This window comes from Dunckerocampus dactyliophorus, chromosome 2, assembly GCF_027744805.1.
Source record: "Dunckerocampus dactyliophorus isolate RoL2022-P2 chromosome 2, RoL_Ddac_1.1, whole genome shotgun sequence".
NCBI classification, from domain to species: Eukaryota; Metazoa; Chordata; class Actinopteri; order Syngnathiformes; family Syngnathidae; genus Dunckerocampus; species Dunckerocampus dactyliophorus.
In genome coordinates this window covers 5973098-5992404 of record NC_072820.1, presented here as the reverse complement: position 1 = coordinate 5992404, position 19307 = coordinate 5973098, and the positions used below count along the sequence as shown (strand labels likewise).

At 39.3% G+C, this 19307-nt stretch overlaps 1 protein-coding gene across 4 annotated transcripts in view; it reads left to right on the top strand.

The window, feature by feature from the left end:
* The first annotated feature begins 1408 nt into the window (after positions 1–1408).
* LOC129176155 (cAMP-specific 3',5'-cyclic phosphodiesterase 4B-like) overlaps positions 1409–19307 on the top strand; it is a 61489-nt gene continuing 43590 nt past the window's right edge. The window contains exons 1-4 of one of the 4 annotated variants that reach the window (XM_054766627.1): positions 1409–1483; positions 1629–1707; positions 2211–2273; positions 16242–16369. In XM_054766627.1, coding sequence (XP_054622602.1) covers positions 16325–16369 — 45 coding nt within the window. In that variant the 5' untranslated portion in view covers positions 1409–1483; positions 1629–1707; positions 2211–2273; positions 16242–16324. Of the gene's footprint in view, positions 1484–1628; positions 1708–2210; positions 2274–11112; positions 11131–16241; positions 16370–19307 lie in introns of those variants that run through there. The other 3 variants (XM_054766626.1, XM_054766630.1, XM_054766629.1) reach the window with 3 other exon arrangements.

Genomic DNA, 19307 nt, shown 5'->3' with positions numbered 1-19307 from the left:
TTTAGCTCAATGACAGGCTCACCACTTCTTACAACTACAATGATCCATCAACATGGGTCAGGAACCTGCATCACAATAACAAAAAAACAGAAACACAGTTAACCTAACATGCATGTTTTAGGAATGTGGGAGGAAACCGGAATACCCGGAAAAAACCCACGCACGCACGGGGAGAACATGCAAACTCCACACAGCGTTTCCCCGATGGAGATTCGAACCCAGGTCTTCCCAATCTCCTGTGTGGCCAACATGCCACTTGGCCAGCGCGCGGCTCTGCTTATTTCCGACATTTAATATTTATTTGGTGTGATGTATACTGAAGTGAAAAGTATGTTCAAATAAATTAAACCATTAAGATTACATGTAGCCATTTTCTAATTAGGTAAGAAAATAATATAGAAATAGTAAAATAAATAAAATGTAGAAATATCATTTGGAATTAAATGCTATACATAGTAATGTAATATAAATATATAAATAGAAAAAAAAAAATAAAAATAATAAGAATCAAAAAATAATCAGTAAAAACATTGTACAGTGAGTAAATACAGTACAGAATAAATAATACATAAGAATTTGTTTAATAATAAAACAATGAATAAATGAATAAATGATATCAGACACTGGTTCTCAGCAAAAAAAAATGCTTGCCATGTTTCTTAAACTGGCTAAAAAGGGCAAATCAAACAAACAACTGCATGACAAAACAGAAGCTTGCCAGGTTACCAGGGCAGCCAGACCTGAGGGACAGTCTTCTATCAAGACATGAGCGAGATGATCAGAAGAAGGTTGGCTGACTTTTGAAGAGACAGAACGAAAAGGTACATTTTTCTTTATGTCTTTGTTAAACACTTGCATGGTCTCAATGGTGTCATTCTCACACACTCAGCTCTGAAGCCCTCAGGTCTGGCGCCATGGTAGCCTGATCAAACTTCCTTTTTGTTGCATGTACCTGCAGCATTTTGCACATGCGGTTGTTATTGGGCTTTGTGTGTGTTTCTGTCTTTTGCAGCATTTTTCTTTGGCATGTGTTTTTGAATCCTGCAACATTTATGTGATTGCAGTATTTTTAATTTGCAGCATTTTCTGTGTTGGTTACTAACGTTATAATGACATTTGCAAATAAATAAATTATTATTATTTGAATGTTTTAGATGTGTTGTATGCGTTTGACTCATTCATTTTGACCGGACGAGTCTGTGTGTGCAACAGCTGTTGGAACAGACGGATCCATACTTTCCTCCGGCTGTGGATCGGATGGATCCCGGCAGGAGTGGGGCGGCACTGGGCGGCGGAGCACACAGACATTGGCTCGCGGAGGGATTTGCGTGGCCGCTGACGAAGCCAATCGATGAGCTCGTGCGCTCCAGAGGGGCGACGAGCGCGAATAGCACAAATAAAGGAGGGCGCGTGGAGCTTTTGAGGGAGACAGCGCGAGGATCAGTACCGAGTGAACGCTGCTGGATGAGGGCAGATTTTACCGGTGAGTCTCAACACACTTTAAAATTTAATATCGCGATGGATGGAGAGGTACCCTTTAGCATCCTTCATATAACATTTTATAAAGTTATTGTTGGTTAAAAGCATCTTTTAACGATGCTTTCTTTTTTTTTATCATCGCTTTCTAGTGTACCCACCGCCCCTGTTGGTCAATACCGGTGCCTTCTGATGTTATGCTTCATTGGATACTACCGACGCATTCACAGAGTAAGATACTTTACCGTTAAATATCATAACACAATGTTAATGTAGAGAACTAAGCGGTTTTGGCTATGGATTACTGTTTTAACCCACTCAAAATATTAAGGAATGGATTTGCAGGTTAGGATAATAAACAAAGCATTTAACCATTAAACAATCCGTCACTGTACATTAAGAAATGAGGTCAACTATAATAATACAATACACCCATTTGGTTTAGCGCTCAAAACATTTAGCCTGATTAAACTAGTTACTTTCCCACAGAAGTAATTCAATTAGTAACGGAATTACTCCTTCATAAATTTAGCTACCTGGAAAAGTAATTGTTCTGTTACTTTTTTGAAGAGACTTTGGGTTTTTGACTGGGTTTGAGAAAAGATACTCAAAACAGACGCAGAGAAACACTCTGGGCTCTGGGACATAATGTACACATATTGTGCTTTTACATCAATTTTGTTGAAGTAGTGCCTGTATTTCCTTCCTGAAAACACCCAATTTAATCTTGACAGAACGTTCCAGACTCACCGATGTTGTATGGAGTTGTCTTGTGTGGCTGTTTGTGGGGCGTTGAGGTTTGTAACAACACCCATGAAATTGTACTCTACCTTTTAGGCAGTCATTATTACTAATGTGTCTTTCCTCCGCACCAAAGAAGGACAGTCAGAAATGAAAACATCTTTTATTTGTAGCTCCTCTCCTGACCCTGGCTGAGCGAGCAACGTTGGTTTACAGCTGTTAGATATCAGTGCATTACAACACACCACATTTCACTGTCGGCAATGGTAACAGCATTGTAATATTTGAAATAGTAATTAATTACATTACCCGTTACTGGAAAACAATAAGAGCTTTATGCCTGTGAATATTCCCTTTCTTCCAGGTCATTGATGACCGCAACTGGACTGCCCGGGTTGTCTTCCCCTCTCATTCGAGCATCAGTTCATGTTCAAAGACTAGATAGAACAGCTCTAGTATGAAGGTATCGTGCACAATTCAAAGTATTTATCCTCTATCTCATCATTGAGTATGAACTGATGAAGCCTGCTCGGATGAAAGGCGAAACATCTTCTACGACAACCTGAACATTCCAGTTGCCATCGATTCAATGCCCTGAGAATAACAGTGTCAGTAATGCTCTTATTTTTAACACCGTTACTCCAAACTCTGGTCATAGGGTGCCTTCACACTTTGGTACTCTGGTCCAGAGTGGTCACAATCCAGCGGACCAAATAACGGCATCAGTGAAGCATACTGTATGCAGAAAGTCGCGCCTCAATTGGAGGCTGTATGTGATGTGTACATTATCCGACAAAACCAACATGACGTCTTCTGGGTTACATACACTTGAAGGACTTCCCTTTCTGTGGCAGATTTATTGCCAGCTGAGACGTAATGAAGAGAAAATAAATTGCTTAAAAACATGAATGCGGTTCCTGGAAATGTGCTGCAAGGATACGACGTTTCTGATGACTTCAGTAAACCGTAATGATCAACACGACCTCTGGTCTGGACTCTCTGGTCCTGGACTGCGTTCACACTTGCCCAAGCAAAGTGTACTTGCAGAGAAAAGGGACTAGAGTTCATTTTAACTGGACCAGAACTGAAAATTGTCTTCACTTGACCCACAACTGTGGTAATTTCCATGTTCAGGATTGACACTGATAGTGTAGTGGTTCACTTCTTTCTTGCAAGCAACGTTGGTTCATTTCATTATCAGTAACCGTGTGAATAGGAGTGTGAATGATAGTCTGTGTATACGTGCAATAGCTTGCCGACCAGTCCACCTTTCGCCCAAGTCAGCTGGGATAGGCACAGTGTGACCCTGAAAAGGCTCAGCGGTTGAAAATGAATGGAAGAATTGTTGATTATTAAAATGACATGTTTTAAACCCAAGTATAGATGGCCGTTCATTGTGACATTTCCCCTTCCCTCTGTTTAACGGAGCTGATATGGAACGGAGGCCTAAAGTTGACGCTACGATTTTTTACCTTGAGAGGTACTATCTATGGGCGGAAAGCCTCATCTTGCAATGTGAAGTGTAAAAACAGGGGCTTACTTGTCCCACTCTGTTGTGTTGAAAGCAATATTGACTGTTTAAAAAGTATTTTAAATGTCAAACCAGACCGTGGTGGTGATGCCGTCACTGATTATCTGAGAAAGCACACATAATTCCGTCAGTATCTTGCTTTGCTGGGTTGTGTACAGAAGGCACAGGCGAATAAATGGCAGCTCTACTGTGGCTTTAATTACTCTTTTGTTGGAGTCTGTGATGTGGCCAATAAAATGCAGAATTTCCCCTATCACAATGTTGTTACTATCAGCTCTGAAGGGGATATTCAGCTCACGGTCAATTGGCGTGACGCTTGGCCCGAACAGTGACGTCTCACTCAGAAGCTGATGAATAGTTGCAGTGTCTTTGTGCAATAACACTGTGAACGTACTGTCTTGTCATCAGGCTTGTTTAAACACAAGTCTTGAACATGCTGACTCTCTGTAGTGTAATGTAACCACAGTGTGAGCATTATGAATGAGCTGTTCTGTTGTTACAACTGTGGAATTGATACAAGCATCAACTTTACTACAGTATGTGTGTAGTTGACTTATCAATGTCACAATTTTACTTCTATATGGCTCAAGGGCTCTGTATTTGCCATGGTTTATACAGTGGTGTGAAAAAGTGTTTGCCGCCTTCCTGATTTCTTAGTTTTTGCATGTTTGTCACATTTAAATGTTTCAGGTCATCAAACACATCTAAATGTTAGTGAATGACAACACATTATTAAGGGAGAAAAAAATCCAAACCTACATGGCCCTGTGTGATAAAGTGATTGCACCCACCAACCCCCATTTCCCCTAACGCTCCCCCCGGAATAACTGTAATTGAGATCTATCACTCTGGAAAGGGTTATAAAGCCATTTCTAAAGCTTTGGGACTCCAGCGAATTACATTGAGAGCCATTATCCACAAATGACAAAAACATGGAACAGTGGTGAACCTTCCCAGGAGTGTCCGGCTGACCACAATTACCCCAAGAGTGCAGTGACAACTCATCCAAGAGGTCACAAAAGACCCCACAACAACATCCAAAGAACTGCAGGCCTCACTTGCCTCATTTAAGGTCAGTGTTCATGACTCCACCATAAGAAAGACACTGGGCACAAACGGCCTGCATGGCAGAGTTCCAAGATGAAAACCACAGCTGAACAAAAAGAACATTAAGGCTCATCTCAATTTTTCCAGAAAACATGTTGATGAGCCCCAAGACCTTTGGGATAAAACTGTGGTCTGATTAGACAAAAGTTGAAGTTTTTGGAAGGTGTGTTTCCCATTACGTTTGGCGTGAAAAATTATGCCACATTTCAAAAAAAGAACATCATACCAACAGTAAAATATGGTGGTGGTAGTGTGATGGTCTGGGGCTGTTTTGCTGCTTCAGGACCTGGAAGACGTGGTGTGATCAATGGAACCATGAATTCTGCTGTCTACCAAAAAATTCTGAAGGAGAATGTCCGGCCATCTGTTGGTGACCTCAAGCTGAAACCAACTTGGGTTCTGCAGCAGGACAATGATCCAAAACACACCAGCAAGTCCACCTCTGAATGGCTGAAGAAAAACAAAATGAAGACTTTGGAGTGGCCAAGTCCGAGTCCTGGCCAGAATCCTATTAAGATGCTGTGGCATGACCTTAAAAAGGCGCTTCATGCTGGAAAACCCTCCAATGTGGCCGAATGACAACAATTCTGCAAAGATGAGTGGTCCAAAATTTCTCCAAAGCGCTATAAGAGACTCATTGCAAGTTATCACAAACGCTTGATTGCAGTTGTTGCTGCTAAGGGTGGCCCAACCACTTATTAGGTTTAGGGGGCAATCACTTTTTCACACAGGGCCATGTACGGTAGTTTTTTCTCTCTTAATAATAAAAATAATAAAAAGTTTAAAAACTGCATTTTGTGTAAGTTGTGTTGTTATTGGCTGATATTTAAATTTGCTTGATCTGAAACATTTAAGTGTGACAAAAAAAAGGGGCAAACACTTTTTCACACCATTGTATTGTGTACATGAAATGATACACTTTTTAATGTGTTTTTTGTAGTAAGCATTTGCAACTGTGATCTGGTGGACATGTTTGTGTTCACTAGATGCAGCAAAGATCATTTGTTTTTTTCCTGTGCAATTAAAACTAATAAAGGGAAATGGTGGTGGAGCACAGACTTCTGGCAAGGTCGAACAATCCTAATTGGCTCAGCCTCGGTTCATGCTTGAATTCTGTTATTCACGAGCATGCATTATTCACAGTAAAATTAAAACTGTAATTGTAAGAAAAAATACACCTCAATATTTCAAAGTTTAACACCAAACTTTCTTTGTTTGGTGGCAATGTATCAAGTATTTTTTGGTGTAATTCTGATGACTTGCAATGTAATCAATATAAATGTACAACAACTTTGTGATTAATTAAAAATTAAATATTAATCACGAAGTTGTTGAATGAAACTGGTCTAATTTTTTATATTTCAAATAATAATTTTACAAAGACCATATACTAAGACATACAGGAAGCGGGCTATACCGCAGAACTGAAAATATTCGTTCCCCTTCTGTGCTGATGGCCTTGAAAAGTATTTACAGCTATGCTGACCAGCTGGTGACACCAAAAGTCATTGGTTTGTGCCAAAATCCGACAAAATCTACCAGGCTGCCTGTTGCTTGCTTGCTTTTATAAAAATATTTTTTGCCCACCTATGTGTGACACATTCCCCACACCTGCAGAGATCTTTACAAGGGTCTTCTATTGAAATGGAAATGTAGTTGTAGTGGTTGTAGTTGTTACATTATTGGGGTGTAGTGATGATAAAATTCATCTTGGGTAACGTTTGGTCTTTTATTGGTTGATTATTTCATCCTGGATATTGGGGAACCTGACAGGAATATCATGGTTTTATTAACTGAAGTGTAATTGCATACTGTAAAATGATTTGCGGTGGAAGTCATTATTGATGTGCTGTTTGCAAAATACGCACTCTATTTCTGCTCCTCGGATAATATTGACTAAGTACACGAACTTTGGAAACCCAATAAGAATCTGTCTCTTTCGTGTCCGCCGCCATCACGCATGTTAATTAGCGTGGGAAGCGCCTTTAACGCCTTCTGTTTAGCGTCTAACATACACCAGCTGCAAAGCAAGAAGCTATAGACTGGGCCAAATTACTTCATGTGACTAAACAATTAAGTTAATTATGTATTGATGTCCACATCATCATGATTTTTATCACTGACATATTTCTGTGAGTGCAATGTTTTGCACGGTTATCTGTTTGCATGTTTTTTATGATGTGTCTGTGATTGACAATTGTCTCTTGCTTTGACTTTTGACTTTTGTTTTTCCTATTCCAGCTGATCTAATGGAAGCAATTTTGTCTGTTTTTTTCTGTTATAGAAAGGAATGAGTTAATTGTTAAAACCGTTGATCTTTCAGCACTTGTCAGCTAAAATATGATGTTCACATCAAAGGTTGAATAGCCTTTGATGTAGGCGTTCATTATTATTGATTATTTTCCACAGCGCTACTACGAACCATTCTGCTAGTGTGTAATGGCATATGGAAGTTCCGAAAAACTTGGGATGGAGATTTGGTTAAATATTCACAATTAGTGTAGTTTTTTTTTTGATGGGATGGGAGAATGTCTCTCTGATAGTGTTTCAGTCAAAAGAATTTGATTGATTTATCAATAAGGATACCATCTCTACTTAAAACTATGAAACCAGCTAAAGAAAATGTTATGATTGTCTAGCCACTTTGGATCAAGTTAACTTTATTTCCTGCTTATTTTTTCTAGTTCATTAGGGTGAAATAGGTTTTATGCCACATAGCATACCAACTGCTTTTGAGGACTGCCCCTGATTGGCAGGTAATTAAAGCGACAGAACATTTGGCCAGTCATATAATTGAACAGTTTTATTACGTCCTAACTTGTACTGAGTGTAAGTGTATGTACACCTGCATGTGTGGCGGATACAGTTGTGTGGAGGACATGCCCACACACACAGTGTGGGAAGTATGAGTAAGATTAGATGCAGTAACATTGTGACTTTAAATCCAGGTAGTGTGTGTTGCTTCTAACACTCATATTGCAACTCTCACAATAAGATGACTTTACCATATGTCGGGTAATAAGGAGAGGTGGGAGTGAGTCTGTTTTGCAAGTCTCAGGTCTTTAATCTCAAGTCTCAGTCAAATCTCAAGTAAAGGCAGGAAAGTCCAAGTCAAATCTCAAGTGAAGACAAGACCGGTCGAGTCAAATCAGAAGTCATAGGCTTGACATTTTAGAGTCTTTACAAATCATTAGCACTGTTTAGTGTTTACCAAATAAATGCCATTTTAACAATGTAACGATCTATTACATTTCACATACTGTATACAGTCAAACCTGTCTATAGCGGCCAGGCATGTAACGGCTGCCTCTTCCTCCCCGGAGAAGGCACAGCCTGCCAAATAAGAGCGCAAACGTCATAAATTTCCATCTTTGATTTTTTTCTAAAACACCATTTTTAAAAGCAAGAAAGAAAAATTTTTGTGAACGAGCCCGAGGATATATGCACAGGATGCGCGTGAAGCAGTCATGAATGGGTGTGTGCGTGAACAATTGAGTGCGGAGGAGGTGCGAAGATCGTCGTAAACGAACAATACCATCGCTCCTTTCTTATTGAATGGGCTTCTATTCTCTAATTAGTCTGCAATTAAGTGATATTTTAGATGTTTTATTCAGGTGTTTTTTGCTATTTTTGAATTTATTCACGACATAGCAAAGTGGGAAGGTTACCGTTTTGGCCGTCATTGAATCTTTTCAGGGCGGCATTGCAAAGTAATAAGACGGCTTTTTTATGTTGAACTAGGACTCAGTAATTAAAGTCTACACACGACGGCTTCATTGCTTAAAAAACAAAACTTTTTCGTGCATGAAGCTTCTGCTTGAGTCGGCATTTTGGCCGCTATATGCGGTCAGATAATGACCAAGGGATGCAAAATGGGTGGCCGCTGGCCGTGTTAGACAGGTGACTGCTATACACAGGGTCTATAACACGTAAATTTTCTGTGGGGGATTTTTTCAGTGGCCGCTATAGGCAGGTGGCCGCTAAGACAGGTTTGACTGTACAATGAATGCATTTCGATTTGTTTTATTTTGTAAATAAAATAAGGCCAGTGTGACAAGACTTAGTCACAGAAAAAGAGTGCTGACTTAGCATTCAGGATTTATGTAATCCACACATTTGTTGATTGTTCTTAAACCTGATTGGACCTTATGAGATGCATTCAATGAGGCAGATTCAAAGAGAAAATGTGTTGTCTTGCTGGAAATGACATAATAACAATCACGTTAGTTGAATATTTTGAATGGGGACACATTTGACTCAATACATTTACTGAAAATCTCAAGTATTTTCAAGTCATCAGACTAAAATCTAAGTCAGGTCCCGAGTCATTGATTTCCAAGTCCAAATAGGGTTGCAAGTCTTTGATGATATTGTCAAGTCGCATCTGAAGTCATTAAAATTGGTAATAAGAGTATGTGTTGATTCCATTGGTCACAAGATCCTGACCCAAAAGCAGAAGGGCTTCCATGGGACTTGCTTCTCCACGCATTGAAAAATGCAATTTGTCATGGTTCTTGCGTGCATATGGACCTAAATGATGTCTTTGTTTGGTTTGTATTGGAATAATCATTATGAAATAAAGTTTCATTTAGGATTTCTTGAGCCATCTTTGTTATGGGGCTGTAAAAGCAAGCGTTGTTGTCTGTTAAGCAATTTAAACTGCATGGCATTTAATTACGCTGTTCTACACAGCCCTCAACTGTGCAAGAAAGGTGTCACAGGCATCATACATGCTGAGATTGTCAACTTGGGCATACATGATTGTGTTGTTTGTTAGTTGAAAATTGTGGCGGCCAAGATGAGACATAAAAAAACCCAAAAAACAAAGTATAAAGTATAACCCGATCATCTGGGTCCAGGCAACAAAGATAGACATCAGTCTAGTTTGTTTTGTTTTGTTTCCTAGCACAGTGATGGTACACACAGCAATCCCTGGTGTTCAAATCAAAAATCCAAACAAAATACTTACCAGCATCTCAAGGACCACTTCATGTCTCTTTCTGTGAACTGCTTCCCCATCAACAACCAATTTGTAGAGGCAGACAGCCACCATGGAGATGCCCTATTTCAAAGGTTACAGAGGATACTTAAAGTGTTTCTCTAGGAAGCGCCTCTAGTATGTCAGTGTCTTTTAGCATTTCAGGTGTTTATGGTTGGTTTTTTAGGGCACCGAGTCTCCTTTCACCCGATGTTTTTTTAATGAGCAGAGCCTATCATGAGTGCAGGATGTTACACCTAACACTAATAAGCATGACATGAAGACTTAGGGCCTGATTTACTAAAGGTTTGAGTGTATAAAAATGCGTGCAAACTTGATAGTGCGCACATGGCTGATCTACGAACAGGGTGCACTGAGAATTGCATCTGTCAAATGAGCAGAATAGCACTTGCAATCCATTTTGCACATTTGCCCTCATGAATATAAGGTATATATGCAGATTATCAGAGGAGAAGATGTTCATAAATACACAGGACTTGATGGAAAATGTCCTCTGTGCCAATAGATGGTAATCACATGAGGCGTGGATGTTGAGTGGCGTAGGAACTTTATCTACAAATGCAAATGCAAATTGTGATTTATTCAAATCTGAAACTGTTTACGGCCGGTGTTTGTAAAGTGCTATAGTAGGGCCCTCTAATTTACGCGTTTTTCAACAGAATTGCAGAATTGGCCAATTACAAAAGAATCTACTGTTAAACACAGAATCTCACATAAATTGACAAATCTTGAATTAAATGCTGTCATTGTGAGGAGAAGGAACATTTGTGTGGGCAAGTACAGTCAAACTTGTCTATAGCGGCCACTACACGGAGACTGCAAAAGTGGCCGCTATAGACAGGTGGCCTCTATAGACAGGTTGGCGGCCAATTTGACTGTTGACCAGTAGAGGGCACTGTGGGACTGCGGATAAAAGTTGTAAAGACCTACTAGGCTTGTTATTCTCCACCACCCACAGAACAGAGCTGTGCTAGTATTGTCTTTTATTATGTTTGTTTTTAATTTTTTGTTTTTGAATTTGGATTTGGTTGGCTGATCTTAAACTTTTTTGAAGAAAATTTTAGTTTTAATAAAAAATTTTTTTAATATAATCTTTACATTTAAAACATTATTACAGTACATATTTCTTGTTTCAAATGTGTTTATTATTATTTTGGAACAAATTTCAATTGCAAACTACTGTACACGCTTGTGTGTATGTAACAGGTTTACTTGTTGTGATTCCATGTGTTCTAACAGTGGATGGATTTGTGGATGAGGATTGATCAAAAATAACGTGAGTACATTCTAAAATACTTCAATTAAGTACAACTGAACTCAGTTTTGCTCCCGCTGACTTTTTAAAAACATACGATAGCATGCATGCTAGCGTGTTTAGCATGCATGCAGTATTGTATTGTATTGTAGCGTCACTGGGAGCACGTCCTGTTCCCAGCGTACTTTGCGGTAATGTTTTGGTGCAAATGCTCTTAAAGTTACATGTTTGACCAGGAAATAAACGGTGTCACTTTAGTAGCAAGCTCCAAAGAAGACGGCTTTTTTATGTCGAACAACTGACAGTTTGTGTGGATCTCGTGAATGATTGTGACTGAGCGAGGACTCAGTAATTAAAGTCTACACACCACGGCTTCATTGATTAAAAAAACAAACTTTTTCGTGCATGAAGCTTCTACTTGAGTCGGTAATTTGGCCGCTATATGTGGTCACATATTGACCAAGGGCTACAAAATGGGTGGCCGCTGGCCGCGTTAGCGAGGTGACTGCTATACACAGGGTCTATAACACGTAAATTTGCTGCGGGGGATTTTTCAGTGGCCGGTATAGGCAGGTGGCCATTCTATGCAGGTGGCCGCTAAGACAGGTTTGACTGTATTTCCCCAGAGGACCACTCAACCCCCCCGCGAACTAAACTTGTCGGAAAGACGACCTGAAAAACCGGCGAAAGTTGGTGTAAAAACGTCAACACTCGTCTCTTACAGAGCGTGAATGGGAGCTAGCGGGGTTAGCTTTGTTTAGCAGAGCATGCTAGTGCTAGTGTGTGTGCGATTCAGGTTGTATGAGTGTGTTTACACCGTGTTGTGTTTTACCGCTTGTTAATGTAACAGTGTTTTACGATGCCCGCTGACGTCCTGCGAGTTCTGAGTGAAATAAGGTCGAGAGGCATTTTTGCACCAAGCTTGTCTTAACCGTCAACGGACATTCTCAACACACGCAACACACTTCCGGCCTCCAAAATAAGAGTGCTGTTTGCCACAACCTGTCTAATGGTGTAAACAAAATAAGGGTGTCATAAAAATATCTTACATTAATAACATTGTGTGCAGAGGATGACATCCCATTAGAAAAGTTAGTCAAGCTACATCCGTCCATGAAATAATGGGCAAAATTGGCCAATGACGTATTGCATTAATAAATGTAAGGATTTTTGCATTTAAATAACTGACATTTTATTTACTGGCATAAAATTACACACTCTATGCTGGTAAAATAAGTGTAAAAGGGAAAAGATGAAATTCTAAAAAATTTAAATGACTTGAAAGTCTGTTCAGGGAAGGTCTTCAATAGACACTTTCTATTGCCGCCTACTGTGTTTGCGCCTAAGTCATGTCAAAACCTTTAACTATTTACATACAATTCCAGGCTTTGTCAAGTCTAAGCCATTACAGTATTGGCAATAAAATCATGTTATCAGCAATGCAAATACCATCATTCCAACACTTCAAAGCTATCATAATGTGTGTTTAACTCTTCTGTCATGATTTCTAACCAAAACAGTTATTTTGTTTGCTAGCTGAATTGACATTTTATTAAAGGATCATTAAATAGCCATATAGTAACTACATTTCACTTTCACTTAGATCATGATAGGGGTGTCACAAGATTTTGTGCAGGAAGAGTGTTCACTGCAGTAGTTCAGCACCTAGATGCTTCACTGAACAACGGCGTTTCATAAAACAACGGAATGAAACCTCTTGTCAGTCGGGAGGCAGGGCTGTGAGTATACACACACACAGTGCAGCAACGGAGAAATGAGCCAGGATGCCGAATTTGTTCAAAAGTGGTGGCGACACAAAAGGCAACACAGTGAACTTGCCCACCTCAAACATATTCACCTGACCCAGTTTTCCCATCTGGGAAAAAAAATACACATCAAGATGCAGAGCCTTCGTCAGAAAAGACGTTTGACCGGCACGTCAACTTCAAACGGAACAGCGCAAAATGGTGTGCGTTAATAGAAAGTGTAGTTTGCTACATCGCAAAGAGATACTGCTCTTTAATACGGTTGAAAAGCCAGCATTTCCAGAAATGCTGCAAATGTTTGACAGACAGTATTCCTATTGTACTGCTACTATTCCACAACTTTATAGAGTAAAATATGGTATATTAAAGGAAATGTTGCATTATTATACTATATTATTACACATTCATTTTATATATTAGATTACCATATTGTGGTTTATTTGTTCTCAATAAATGTTGACAATAATATTGTTTAGAATCAATTTGTGAGACAATAAGCATTACGAAATGCACCTGCATTGTTTTTGTGACTCGGTTAAATAAAAAAGTGTGTCCGGTCATATTTTTTTTCATTGTACTTTTTTAACTTAAAAATGATGTTAAAATCTTGTGAGTTGGGTGTCCCGTGACACTCTTGGCAAATAATAAAGTTATAAAAGAATTTGAAATCTGAAAATTGGAAAAGTTAGTGTCTTGAGTCAGCCAAATATCATTTAGAAATCTGTCGTTATTTATTTAATACCGTCCTCTTCTGATTTACGTATTTGGAAAAGCATGTTGTTTTTAATAAGAATCCCAAGTATTCGGCCCTGCTGAGATCTCAAGCAGCAGTTAAATCTTAAACATGGTCAACATGTTCTGATCCTCTCATTCTCTGCTACTATTTCTACTCATGGTATTGTATTGATGTGTTTCCTGCATCACACATGTTACATAAATCATTGCATCATGTTTTTTTTACTGCACTTTTTATGCCACTTGAACTGGACAATTGCGCTTCTGAAAATCAGCAACGGCGGTCCTACATGAATGCATGGACATCGTGTCTGTCATGTAGGGGGTAATGTAGCTGGGGGATTTGAATCAATAGTGACATGGAAAATATTGATCCGTTTCTGTCACAAAGAGTAGTCACTCGTGTCTGCCTTTTGGTTGGTATGCAGCTGTGGTTAGTTTATAATTGATGAGTTTAGGCCTTGCTTTCAGAGCTGGTTGGCAGATCTAAATGGACCACTGTGGAAGACCTTCAGGCAAATACAACATGCACAATGTCAAACTGACATTCATGAAGACCTCCATTATTCTGCGTATTATGGCAGTGACATCAAAACAGGAGTTCAGAACATGTAGATATGTTTTCATCTGAAATCTTTTCAAAACACACAAACAGGAAAATTGACTTGAGTATGGTTAAATTCAAAGGGAATATCCGCCACAAGCTAGTGGGTGGGTACTATGAATTTCCATCAAATAAGATAAGACCTAGCATGCATTGGATTTAAACATTGTGACTCTTAAGTCACACTTTTTTCATAGTTTGGCTAGTTCTGTGACTTATATATCAAAATATATATAAATTTAACATGTTTTTTAAGCGATGCCGAGGATGAAGAATTCAGTGGCTTCAGTTATATAGAATGAGATCAGGAGTTTGGTGAACTTGCTTACTGGTTATTTGGACTCACTGGCTTGTTATGTTAATTTAGCCCAGTGTTTCTCAATTATATTCCTTGGCACCAGCATCGTTCAAGCATGAATAAAGAATAAACACCTCACCGTACACCCCACTATTTGAGAAACAGACTCCAAGGTAGCGGAATAACTGTTAATGGGTTACGTTTACGTACCAACACCTGTTCAGCCTGTTATTCTGTGTGCTATCGTGTACAGTGGAACCTCAGTTAGCGTCCGCCCCAGTTAGCATGCTAATGTTGAAAATGTATGCCCAAATTTTGCTTCAGTTTGCGTACATTTTCCGTTTAGCGTACAATTTAGCGCACCTTGTCATGTTATCAATACATTGCGTGAGTCTAACTGTGTTCTTAATGTATTTTTATGACAAAACATCCTGTGAAATGGCAGTCAGAACCAGAAGTCAGCTATGTCGCTAGCCTATGATGTAATCAGTGATTGACTCAAAAATGTTAACACAAAACAAGTTTTTATAATTTTACAATTATAGTTAAACATGCACAAAATGCATATACATTACAAATGAAAGTCATAAGTGAACATGTAAGGTTACTTTTACCCTCATTGAAGACGTGACTATTCCCAAAGACACAATGTGGCAGCGACACGGACACCGTCTTCCTGCTTTGTCATGAGTTATTTCTTGAATTCAATAGTGTTTCTCTCCATTTTTTAAAATCAAATTTATTGCAACTTTCTTTGGCTTTGTTTTGGGTTGTTGAGGTGAGAAACACTATTAAATTCAAGAAATAAGTCATGGCAAAACAGGAAAGTGGTATTGAAGAGGCAGGTGTCTCCCTGCCACATTGTGTCTTTGAGAACAGTCACGAGAAGAATCACGTTTTCAATGAAGGTAAAAGTGACATCATAGGTATGAATGTGAGTGTGAATGGTTGTTTGTCTACCTGTGCCCTGCGATTGGCTGACCAGTCCAGGGTGTACCTCACCTCTTGCCCAAAGTCAGCTGGGAAAGGCTCCAGCATACCCCCGCCACCCTAGTATGACAAGCACCGTAGAAAATGAATGAATGCTCATTTATACCTTTCATTCATCATTCATATGTATTTATATGCAATTTGTATTGTTTTCTGAATGTAAAACTATAATTGTAAATCTATGAAAACGTGTTTTGTGTTGGCTTTCTGGAACAAATTTGTTGGATTTACATTATTTCTTATGGAAAAAATGTATTCGATTAGCGTGCGTTTGGGTTAGAGTCGGACCGTCTGAAAGGAATTAATGACGCTAACCAAGGTTCCACTGTAGTTGAATAACTTGCCTTTTCAGATTAAAAGTGATTAGTTAAAAAACAAATGCAATTTATATTCCAGTGTGATTTACAATATACAAGATTTTTTTCCTCTTCATGATGCATTTTTTGACTGATGCGACTGAGCGAGATGTAGTCCAGAGAATACACCAGTTAAAAATATGCAAATGATCTTCACGTGCCACAAATCAATTATAATCAACAAAGTTCAGCCAAAGGAAGCATTAGTAGGTTCATTTAGTTCACAGCATTAGCTTAATGGTCTCCCTATGGCGTTGACAAAGCTACAGCGCCTTAATTACAAGCCACTGTAATTATAAAATGACTACATACTTTTGACTTTTAAGTGGAAGCGGAGAAGAATAACTTTTTCACCCACACACCTCTTCTCTCTCCATGGGCAGGTGTACTGGGGATACTGCCCAAGCAGGAGAAGGAGGAAAGAGCTGTGTTGTTGGAGAGAGCCCGGAAAGCCTGAAACTGGCTTATGATGAAGAAAAGCAGGAGTGTTCAAGGAGTCAACCCAGGAGATGTAAGTACTGATTGATTAGTCAACAGTGTAATAAGAATCAATTGTGATTTTATGCTATCTTGAAAGCTTCATTATGACTCCAAATGTTTAAATGCGATTGTCATTGTGTTTCCTGGATGCAGTCTAGTAAGATCTAATGAGGATTCACTTGGCCGGTTTGATTCAGTGTGTCTGTGCGTGGTTGATGACTCAAAAAGATGACTGTACGCACGCAAGAGGGCACACAGTGGAGCTGCAGTATGTATGTGTGTGTGTGTGTGTGTTTTTGAGCGTTTTAGAGAAAGCGTTATGAAGATGATGGAGTGGGGCGGCAAGAGGACAAAGGGTGTTAAAGACAGCCCACGCCAGGATGACATTTAGGACACAGATTGAATGGAAACATAGATACGAGGAAGAAGGGCAGATCTGACAGAGAGGCCCATCTGTTTCTTCTCCACGTCTGTTTATGACGCTGATGGTTGGCCAGATCGTTTACTCTGACATTGTCCAACTCGAGCTCAAAGGACAAGCTACATCCTGATGACTTCTTACTGTGTCTGGCCCCCATCGGACCCCACTGACTTCTTGCTCAGTCTTTATCATATGCGCTCATGGTGTTAAACTTGCCCAACCTTTTTTTGTCTTGTGTACCCCCAGAGCAGAGTTAGAATGCAACACAACTGTTATGATTCTGCTGCAGCTGTGCCACAGGTTATTGTCTCCCTGGGGAAGCCAGTTGTAGCGCACGTGTTCCATATTATTGTCTGCTTAATATGAAATTACAAAGAATATTTACTTATCATCTTGGAAATTCAATATTTCCACATAACCCCTGCTATTTGCGTGCGTATCAATAGGGGTACGTGTACCCCTGGTTGGGAATTGCTAGATTATTACCATACTTTTATTAGCAAATTATTTATTATTCTTTATTACTGCTTAATTATTTCAGTGCTTTGCTTACAGACCTGTAGTGTTTAAGATCTATCTGAAAACACACTGAAAACTGATTTCTGTATTTTCCGGACTATAAGTTGCTCCGGAGTATAAGTCGCATCAGTCAAAAAATAAGTTATGCAAAGGGAAAGAAACGTACCGTGAATTCCGAACTATTGAGCGCACCTGAATATAAGCCGCACCCATCAAATGCACAGAGGAAAAAAAAATTGTACATATTGAATTCTTGGGCTGGGCGATATGGACCAAAACTCAGCCAGCGCGCAGCTTCACACATTCCTCGTATTGGAGTTTGTGCCACGTTTTAAGGTGGTGAAAAATATTTCTTATGCTCTGAATTCGAAGTACCACCACATTACTGAGCTGCCGCTTATTCCTTGCTGACTAATGTCATAATTCTTCCACCGCAGACGCTGTCGCTTTTGCTCCGCCTCTCCTCTTTCCTCCTGCATGCGGGGATGAAGGAGATACAGCGCAAATCCAGTCTATATTGATATCAATGATATGTTTGGTTTCGATATTCAAGATTCAAGATTCAAGAGTTTTATTGTCATATGCACAGTAAAACAGGTAGTTCTGCTATGCAATTAAATTCTTCTTCTGTTCATTCTCCCAAAAAGAAAGAAAACAAGAAAATGAATAAGAACATAAGATATTATGCTTAAAGTAAACATCGATATTTAAAAAATGTTGATATATCGCCCAGCCCTACTGTATTGCATTACAAAAAGCGTCCAGGTTTCACTGTATGGTTCAACTTGTGTGTCTAACTGCTTCACAAGATCAACACAATTCATTGTTGCGGCCACTGGGTGTCGCCAAACCAACCACCACCACCCAACTTTAACTTAAAGGCTGCACATCTTAAATTATTTCCTGTATACAATTTGATGTATAAGTCACACCTGACGTAAGTCACAGGGCCAGACAAACTATGATAAAAAGTGTGTCTTATAGTCCGTAAAATATGGTATACAGTTTGTTGAAGTTTTATTTACTTTCCTCATTTATAGCCTTTCAGTAGCGAGAGCTCACAAAATTGAGACAGACTCTATGACAACGAAGTCACGATTCAATTTAAGCGTCCTTTGAGATTTAGGAGCGACATCCATCTCTACTTTTGTCAAAATGAAAGCACACTAAATGAGAGAATATATTTTGATAAAACAGCAGAACAGGAGTAGAATCATCATATATTATGGATGAAGGTGTTATTGTAAAACCAGGTGCTGTAGTCTATGCATGTACAGTGGTGTGAAAAAGTTTTTGCCCCGTTCCCGATTTCTTATTTTTTTGCATGTTTGTCACACACAAATGTTTCAGATCCATCCATCCATCCATCCATACATCAGCTTATCCTCACTCGGGTCATCAAACAAATTTAAATATTAGTCAATGACAACACAACTGAACACAAAATGCAGTTTTTAAATGAAACTTTTTTTTATTAACAGAAAAAAAATCAAACCTACATGGCCCTGTGTGAAAAAGTGAAACATAACTTAACTGTGGTTTATCACACCTGAGTTCAATTTGTCTAGCCACACCCAGGCCTGATTACTGCCACACCAGTTCTCAATCAAGAAATCACTTAAATAGGACCTGCCTGACAAAGTGAAGTATACCAAAAGATCCTCACAAGCTAGACATCATGCTGAGATCTAAATAAATTCAGGAACAATTGAGTAAGAAAGTATTTGAGATCTATCAGTCTGGAAAAGGATATAAAGCCATTTCTAAAGCTTTGGGACTCCAGCGAACCACAGTGGGAGCCATTATCCACAAATGGCGAAAACATAGAACAGTGGTGAACCTTCCCAAGATTGGCCGGCTAACCAAAATTACTCCAAGAGCAAATCGACGACTCATCCAAAAGGTCACAAAAGACCCCACAACAACATCCAAAGAACTGCAGGCCTCGCTTGCCTCAGTTAAGGTCAGTGTTCATGACTCCACCATAAGAAAGACACTGGGCACAAACGGCCTGCATGGCAGAGTTCCA